Source organism: Leptonychotes weddellii, chromosome 9 (genome assembly GCF_054177405.1).
Source record: "Leptonychotes weddellii isolate Sample4059 chromosome 9, ASM5417740v2, whole genome shotgun sequence".
Classification (NCBI taxonomy): Eukaryota; Metazoa; Chordata; class Mammalia; order Carnivora; family Phocidae; genus Leptonychotes; species Leptonychotes weddellii.
In genome coordinates this window covers 28,410,374-28,419,640 of record NC_138377.1, presented here as the reverse complement: position 1 = coordinate 28,419,640, position 9,267 = coordinate 28,410,374, and the positions used below count along the sequence as shown (strand labels likewise).

At 54.3% G+C, this 9,267-nt stretch overlaps 1 protein-coding gene across 1 annotated transcript in view; it reads left to right on the top strand.

Moving 5' to 3' along the window:
- GALNT16 (polypeptide N-acetylgalactosaminyltransferase 16) overlaps positions 1 to 8,486 on the top strand; it is a 78,259-nt gene extending 69,773 nt beyond the window's left edge. The window contains exons 10-12 of the mRNA XM_081829750.1: positions 3,562 to 3,720; positions 4,441 to 4,563; positions 7,692 to 8,486. Of these exons, the coding sequence (XP_081685876.1) occupies positions 3,562 to 3,720; positions 4,441 to 4,563; positions 7,692 to 7,829 (420 nt within the window). The 3' untranslated portion in view covers positions 7,830 to 8,486. The remainder of the gene's footprint in view (positions 1 to 3,561; positions 3,721 to 4,440; positions 4,564 to 7,691) is intronic.
- The last annotated feature ends 781 nt before the right edge of the window (positions 8,487 to 9,267 follow it).

Sequence of the window (9,267 nt, the reverse complement as noted above, 5' to 3'; positions counted from 1 at the left end):
TCTGGAACGGACTGGGCTGCATTCCTGAGCTGGCTGAGAGGCCTCAGTGGGTGTCTCGTCTCCATAGAGAAGGACAGTAGAACAGGCTGCCCCTGGATGAAGCAGAGGGGGTGGGGTCTGCATCCCAACACCCTCGCCCCCGGGGTAGAGGTCACAAATTCAAATCCTACAGTGATCAGATGGGTGATGCAAACCAATCTTGTGGGCAGCAATGAGACACAAGGGAGTTGTGGGGACCATGGCCAACTGGGATGCAAAAGCCCCTCCCCCCAGGGGCAGCATGACCACGTGTTTGTGCCTTGAGTGCCTCGCTGGAAGATCTTCCTATTTTCTCAAAAGAGGCTGGATCCAGATTTCTTGTGTAACCTTCAGATTTTTAATATTGCCAATTAGCTAAAAACAACAACCACCACACTATGCAGGTCAGACAAAATGTGTTTGAGGCCGGAGCCTCCCCCCGGCCCCTGAATCAGAGAGCTCCCATTGACACCCTCTGGCAGGGCCCACCCCGATCCCAGGACAGAGAGACAGGAATGAGCAAAGAGCTTGAGGAATGCCATGCTCCCGCTGGCTCAGGGTTGTGTGGAAATTCGAACTCAGGGAAGGCCTGGGTGGGAGAGTGACTCAGAGGCTGATCTGGGTACCCAGGACCTGGGTGCCCTGACTCCCAGCCCTTATTCTGCCTCTCTCTTCTGCTCCCAGCCCGTATCTGTGCTAGCTACTGGGAATAGAATGGCCCCCTTTCTGCCCTGGGGCCCATCTGCCCTGGAGTCCAGGGGGGATTATGCCAAAGCTCTCCTTTCCAGTGCCAAGCCTCAGAAAACCTGCAAGCAAGAGTCGGGATGAGGGGTGGAGGACTGGGCCTCTGGGAGCAATCTGGGGTCTTGGCTGTGGACTGTCCAGCCTCTAGGTGAGGCCAAGTTGGGGCACATCATGGTCTCTGCTCAGGGTCAAGATAGGAAAGACGACATCTGATCCAAAGGAAAGGAGGATGGGGCACCTGGCTGGCATAGTCCATAGAGCATGCGACTCTTGATCTCGGGGTTATGAGTTCAAGCCCATGCTGGGTGTAGAGATTACTTAAAAAATAAAAAAATATATATTTTTTTCAAAGGAAAGGAGGATAGACAAGGAGCAGGGAGGAAGCAGGTGAAGGAAGTGGGAGAGGGAAGGGGAAGGAAAGGAAGTAGAAGAAGCAGTCTTAGTGATTTGCAGGAGGGGAGAGGCATCCAGAGGAGAAGTAGAGGGATAAAGGAGGAGTAGTGAAGAAGAGCAGAGAGCCAGTGGGGCCCACGGAGGGGAGAACTGCTGATAGGGGCCTTTCTGGGGAGGGGCTTGGCGCAGTTGGCCCTTCCCAGAAAGGGGAGGTGGTCCTTTTTTCAAAGCTTCAACCACCTGTGTATTAGGGGATCATAGGGGGCATTTTATTATTGATCATAGTTATTATTGTTATTATATTACTATTTTTATTAAACTTCCCTCTACTGACAAGTTGGGGGCAAAATAAGTATTTATCTCTTCAAATGCCATATTCCCAGGAGGGATCAACTCTGATGCTCTGTGAGGCAATTAAGAAACCAATAAAGACGACTTTTTAAGCTAAAAAAAATGTGTTTGGGACCATATTCAGCTTGGGGGCCAGCAGTTTTCAACCTGTGGTCTAGAATTATGCAAACTCTCAAGAGGGGCCTGGAGGGGTGCGCACTCCTGCGAGGAGTGTGCGAGAGAAAGTGAGGATGTCTTCCTGAGGCTCTGTGAGAGTGGGTCGTGGTTGGGGGTTCTGGGGGCTTCCAGTCAGCCTTGAGGAAGGAAGACCTGGTTTGGTTGAGATTTAAGAATTCCAGAAGTGTTATGATGCCCCCCTCCCCAGCCCACCTAGGTGCTCTTTGGACAGAGTTAACAAGAGATAGTTAAGATTAGGCACATGGGGGCACCTGGGTGGCTCAGTCGTTAAGCATCTGCCTTCGGCTCAGGTCATGATCCCAGGGTCCTGGGATCGAGCCCCACATCGGGCTCCCTGCTCGGAGGAGAGCCTGCTTCTCCCTCTCCCACTCCCCCTGCTTGTGTTCCCTCTCTCACTGTGTCTCTCTCTGTCAAATAAATAAATAAAATCTTAAAAAAAAAAAAAAAAGATTAGGCACATGACCAGACTCTGAACCCCATCACCCCATGGGGCCATAACCCAAGAGGGTGTATGACCTTCTAAACCCAGGAATACAAGCCTGCATCAGCTGGGGCCAGCAGCCTCCTTAGGTTTATTATCCACAAAATAAGACAATGTGTCGTGTGTGTGTGTGTGTGTGTGTGTGTGTGTGTGTGTGTGTGTGTGTGTGAGAGAGAGAGAGAGAGAGAGAGATGTGTGTTTAAGCATATTTTAAATAATAATATTTTGAAATGCCTGTTTTATTTAACAGTATGTTATAAACATTTTTCCATGCTATCAGATACTCGTTTGGAGTCATTTTTAATGGCTATGGGGCTTTCCATCCTACAGATGAATCAGTATTTATTTAGCCCGTCCCATATTGTTGGATATCTATTTTTTCAGTGCAACCAATCACTCTGCAAACATCCAAAATTACTGCCACAGGATAACAAATTTCCAGAAGTAGGATTGAGATTGTTAGGTCAAACGTATGCACATTATTTTTTGTGTGCTTTTTATTATTGAAATACAACTGACATTCAATGTATTCATTTCAGGTGTACAACATAGTGATTCAACAATCCTCTACATCATTCAATGCTCCCCATAAGTGTAGTCACCACCTGTCACCATATGACGCTATTACAGTATTATTGACTATATTCCCTATGATGGACTTTTCATCTCTGTGACTTATTTTATAACCGGAAGTTTGTACCTCTTAACCCCTTTTATCTATGTGTGCACATTTTTAAAGCTTTGGATACATAATGCCACATTGCCCTCCAGAACGGTTGGGCCAGTTTATGCTCCCACCCATAGAGTATGAGAAGATCTGATCCCATAGCTATTGCCAACACTGGGGATTGATATTGATTGGTGTTGATATAATATGATATATATGATATATTTTATATAAGTAAATATATAGAAATAATACATATGTATTACATATTATATGTTATGCCCATATATAAACAGTGGTAACTCTCTAATATGTATTTCTTTAATCATTAGTGAGATTGAACACATTTTCCTAGTTGTGGGTTTGAAATTTGCCTCTCCAAAGTGACCTTTTCCCTGTCATTTTGAGAAGTCCTACTGAGTCCATATTTAGACCCCAGTCTCTCCCCAGGTTTTCTTCTCTCTAGACTGGGGAGCCTTGGCTTTCTGGTCTGAGCTCTTTTCCCAGGGTCCTCTCAGGCTTGGCCTCCAGGGCTGCCCTTAGGGCTCCCAGAGGCATCCTGCTCCTTCCCCCGTCCCCTGCCCTCCTGCCCCTGCTGGCTAGGGCTGCTCCCCAGGGCCCCTTCCCATGACACTGAGACCAAAAACATGGTGCCCGGGGAGCTGACCGAGCACTGCCTTCTGGCTGAGGGGTGAGTAAGCCTAGAGAGGGCAGAGGACAAGCCTGAACCACTCCATTTTCTCTCAGAGTCCCCGTGAAGGAAGTGCTCCCTGGCATCATTAAGCAAGGGGTTAATTGCTTAGAATCCCAAGGCCAGGACTCAGCTGGGAACTTCCTGCTTGGAATGGGGATCTGCAGAGGGTCTGCCAAGAACCCCCCAGCACCCCAGGTAAGCTGCTTAGGGCCTCGAGGTCAGAATCAGGAGGGGGAAAGGAGCCTTGGGTCATTGTCCAGGAGTGGGGGAGGGGGCTTCCCTTGGCTCATTCTCACTTTCTCTCTGCTTACACCCTCCACAAACCCACTCTCCCAGGAACCACGTACACTGTCCCCTCACACTGCTCCTTGGGTCTGCTTCTGCCACATTCCCGTCCCTTTTCCCAACCGTGCCACAGTTGCCCTCTGGGCACCACCCACTTTCTCCTTGCCGAGGGAGAAGTGTCACCCAGACGGCACCCGGTTCCCTCCTGGGATGCAGCTGTGGTCAGCGTGTATCATGGACAGCAGGGCATCCAAGACTCCTGTGTGTATGTGCGTGTGCCACATATGAGGGTCGCTGCAGTCCTGTCAAACTGAGCAGGTCGTGGAGATCCCCTAGCTGCCCTGGTCCTGCATCCTGTCTCTCCCTGGCCCCCCCGCCCTTGGCATCCCTTGGTACATCGTCGGTTGCCCTCCAGCCCTCTCCAGCGATGCTGCCCCCATCCTTTTATTACGAAAACTTTCAAACATACAGAAAAGTTGAAAGAACAGTACAGTGAATACCCATATACTCACTCTTACTATTTGTAGAAAATTCTGCCAACATACATGGTATTTGTTTTCTAACCTGTCTACCCCCTTCCCCATCCCTCACTGCACACTTGGACTCGCGCTTCACGTGCCTGTCTTCTAGGCGTGGCTGTTCAGCGACCATCTCATCCAGCAGCAGGGGAAGTGCCTGACTGCCGCCTCCACGTCCATCACCCCAGGTTCCCTGGTCCTACTGCAGGGGTGCAACCCGAGAGAAGGCAGGCAGGTGAGTCTCCTCACCCCCCGGGGACGTGCAGGCTGGGTGGCAGCTCCTGGCATGCGAGCCCTGGGTTGAATCAGATGGACTCAAATACGCCCTCCAGAGTGAGGGTCCCTCCAAGTCAGCGGCGAGGTCAAGTCTGTTGTGCTCATGAGGAAGCACTTCTTCAAGTAAATATGGTTACATGTCCATCCTGCCAGCCTGTGGGTGACACGAGGGCAGAGGCCGTCTGTCTTGTGTCCTTAGCCCCTGACAACCACTGCAGCCAAATTCGAGCTGGCTTTTACCAAGAGCCGGTGATAGGAGTTTTACATAGACCATCTCATCTTATCCTCGTGCAACCCAGGGGTTTGGGCCCTCGTCCCCTCCCCATCTTACAGGTGAGTCAACCGAGGCTTGTTGAATTTAAGAAACAGGTGTCAGATGAAACACAGCTGGGAAGGGGTAGAGCCGAGATTCAAACCCAGGTCAGTGTGACCCCTAAGCCCACGGTCTTAACCCAGAACATAGTAGATGTTCGGTAAGTATTTCTTGTTTGTGGCTGCCGGGAAAGTGAGACCCAGATACACCGATTTCCAAGCTGGCATGACAGCCTCCCACGAGCAATACCTTTTCCATTTGTCAAACACTCAGCCGCCCTGTCTCCATGAATCCTGGGAGACAGGTCAGGCCCACCGGTCGAGGAAGAATCCGATGTTCCGAGAGATGACATCACTTGCTCTCAGGGTCTGCATCAGCCAGTGGCAGAGTCAGCTCAGCTCCCTTCCCGGCTGGGGGGGAGCCGCTCTGCCCGAGGGTTGGAACACAAAGGCCAGAGGTTTCCTCCAGCCCTTCCCCTGCCCACACGCCCCGGTAGCCGTCCCCGTGCCTGACCCTGGCCGGCCGGCGGGACAGTGCGGGGTCGAGGAGAGCGCCTGGCCTTTCCTCCCACCCTTTTCCTGTTTGCCTGGGTCCGCTCTTTCTTTAGGGATGACTGGCAAGTGGCTACGCCATTCTGGAAAAGCAGCCAGATCCCCGCCCTCCAGCCTCTGAGTGCATGCATGCATGCGTGTGTGTGTGTGTGTGCGCGCATGTGTGAATTGTGTGCCAGGATCTGCTTGCTGGGCCTGCTGGACACTTCTGAAGTGTTTCTGATTGGCAGAGGAAGTTTGTCCTGCTACCTCCGCCCCTGCCCTGCAGTGAGGGATGTCCTCAGGCTCTTCTTCACTGGGGGCAGCAGACCTCTCCGAGGGTCAGGCTTTGAGCCCACTCCCATCAATCCTTGCCACCCCAGGAAGTAGCTCCTGGGGGGGCCACCACTCACTTAATTCTCTCGAGCTCTATCTAATCTGCTCCTGCAAGTCCTGTCAGGCCCCCAGTGGCACCCTGGCCCCCGGGCCTTCTCCTCCCAGAGGATAGGATGAGCGGGTCTCCCATTGCTGGTGCCTTCTCAAAGCTAGGCCTTCCTTCTTGGTCCCCCTTTGGCTTCCACGGCCACTGGGTGTCATGGATCTGAGAGGCTCTGTGTCCTGGAGCCAGTGGGATGCAGTCAGCAGACCCCAGCCCCACCACCCCTCACCTCTCTGAGCCTCGGTCTCCTCCTTGCCTGCCTTGCAAGGCGCCTGCAGGAACGGAGGCTGAGGAGATAGGAGAGTGCCGTGAGGGGCACTGATTCTCTGTCCAGGCCCAGGCCTGAGTGGCCAGGAGAGTTCTCGATGGCATGGGTAGGAAGTGAGAATCCTGTGGTTCTGGGAGCACCTCCAGTGAGATCGGGTGATCCGTTCACTCATCCGTGCACTCACCCTTCATAAATACCACTGCGCTGGGCCCCTGCCTGTTCTCGGGAAGGTACGGCTCCTGTTGGCCACAGGCAGAAAGGAGGACGGGGTCCAGCGATGCCCAGTGGCCAGCCCCTCCTGGGAGGTCAGGGACTAGAAGAGCACAAAGCAACAGAATGCTATGAGTTCCAGAGGGACCAAGGCCCTGTCCTACCCACCGCCCCAACTTTTAGGCCAGGGACCCCTCTCTGCTGGGGCCGCATGGGCACCCTACAGGCTCACATTCCCAAGGGGAGTCCACAACCCCCACCTTCCCCCCAAGTCCTTTCACTTCTCTACCCACCCCAACCCCTGCAGCCCTAGGCCTGGCCCTGCAGTTGGGTGCGGCTCAGCCCTTCTGCAGGCATTCTGGCAAGCCCACGGCCCCAGCCCCTCAGAGCCATGGCGGGGGCGAGGGGGCGCCTCCATGCATGGTCAAGCACTCCCCACTTCCTGTGGAGAACAAGAACAAGGGGGATACAGGAAGAGGAGAGATGGACAGACAGGCCTCTCTCACTATTCTTCCCTGAGCCTTGAAGCCTGGGCCAGCCTCTCAGCCCTTCTCCTCAGTGTTCCAAAGGACACCCCCTTCCTCCACCCAGGCATCTCCAAATGTTCCACGGGAACACCTCTTTTCCCCTTCCTCAAGCCTGGGGAAGGGGAGGCTCAGGAGGGGACTGTGACGGGGACCCCAGGCCTCCCACCATCCCACTGGCCTTACTCCTCATCGCTGCAGACATGGTGACTGGATCCCCCTTACGGCCCTTGGTCACCTGCTGCCTGGTTACAGGCCAGGCCGGAAGCTCAGAGCTGTGGGGAGAGGAAATCTTCTTTGAAGAAGCAAAACACGCACTAAGCCAGGACCCGCAGACTCAACGTGCCAGCAGGGAGGGATGGGGTGTGCTGCAGGGGTGGGGTGTGCTGTCCTGGGCAGGACAAGAGCCCACCTCTAGTAGGGAGCAGCAGCTCAGCCCCAACTGCCCCGGGCCGTATAAGAAACTGGCCATGTCTAAAGGGAAGCTAGAAACGCAGATTTTCATGTGACAACGAAGGCAAATTTTAAACAGACACTGTGCAGGCCAAACAAAATACAGCCCCAGGTCAGATTCATTCAGCCCACGGGCCTCTGATCTCACCTTCTGCTGGACTGTGGAAGCAGGAGTGCCCCAGCAGGGAAGGGGTTTAAGACTGCGTGTGGGGTCGGGGAGCTCTTATGTAAGGGACATAGTCTGCTCTAAGTGAGGGGGTGGGGTACCCGAGGGATATTCAGGCCCTTATATAGATGCGAATTATTATGATTGTTAATCGTTGTGTTTTCTTCCCCGTCCTCCCCCCCAGAGATGGAGGAGAAAAGCCTCTTTCATCCAGCACTCGGTCAGCGGCCTCTGCCTGGAGGCCAAGCCCGCCCAGCTGGTGACCAGCAAGTGCCAGGCCGACGCCCCGGCCCAGCAGTGGCAGCTGACGCCGCACACGTGACGGTAGCCTGGGGCCTCCCATACCTTTTGCATGAGACTTTGGGACTGGAAGCGGGTTAGGGTGGGGGAGTGTAAAGCAGGCCGTCCCCATCTCCTCACATTTCCGCCGGAATCATCAGCAAACCCCCCTGCCACGACACACAGTTTCCCCAAAGCTTGTTCGGGGCGGGCACAGGGGGGCAGGCCCTGATGCTCCGGCTGCCAGCCCGGCCTTGCCCCAGAAGAGGAGACGGTCAGGATGCTGCTGCTGGGCAGAGACTGGGCAGCCCACTCCCGGCCCTTTGTCCCCTTCCCTTCACCCTCCCAGGGTCCCGGACAGTGTTTGGAGGAGCTGTCCCCCATTGGCTGGGGAGAGCAAGGACAGAAGCCCACGCAGGGCCCCTGCTGGGTCACAGGGCCTAGCTGTGGGACCAGCATGAGAGGAGAACGTGGGCAGCATGGATGGGGAGGCTGAGGGCCGGGCGAGGGGGTGCAGCCTGAAGGCAGGTGGAGAACAAGAAGGAGGTGAGAAGCTCTGTGGCTTGTCCCAGGCAGGTGCTGGGTTGAGCGTGGGAAGGATAGGATCTGGAGCAAAGGATGCGTAATTTGCAGAAGGACATGGATGGAAAAGCAACAAAGCACCAAAAGAATTAGTCTCTTCCGGACAACCCATAGTTCTTCCCATCGCGCCCGGCACTCTGGCCTCCACGTTCCTAGCAAGAGGCTGCAACCGGGTCTTCATGGGCAGCCTTGGGACCCAGTTTATTAAACAGATCCCACTTCTGTTTGGCCATGTGTCAGGCCAAGACCTCTTTTCTTGGGCCTAAAGACCAGCTGGTGCCCTGTCTGCTCTGCCCGGGCCCATGGTGATGATCCCGGGTGGGCAGGCAACCACCATGCACCCTGGAGCAGCCCCATCCTCATTCAGACTTTGACTCCTGCCTTCTCAAAAGCCTTTGTCTCTGTAAATACAGCGTTATGGTGTTGAAGTAGCTGGTAAGAACAGGACCTCCCTTCTGGAGCTAAACATTCCCTAACACATTAGGGAGTAAGTCGCGGAGGCTAAGCCTCATCCTCACCCCTCCCCACTGCAGGAGGGAGGCCTGAGAAGGTCAGTTCCCACAGTGAGCGGGGAGGCTGGCTGGTGGCTCCTGTTTGTGTGGAGAACCCCCCAGCTCCTTCTCACGGCCATTGGGCCCACGGCCTGGTCTTGGAAACGCTTCTGCTATTCCTCTTTTCCTCTTCTCCAACCCTACTGGCTCAGGCAGGGTGATTTTTGGCAAAAGACCAGGGGTATCAGGACCCCTGGGCATCCCCCTCCCAAAGCAAATCCGCCTGGGACCTCTAGGGAGTTCATGGATTCCAGAGGGCCCAGGACTCTCCTGAAATTGTCCCCCAAATCATGCATGTGTGTGCAGATGTGCATTTTCCTGGGGAGAGGGTCCATGGATTGCCCCAGC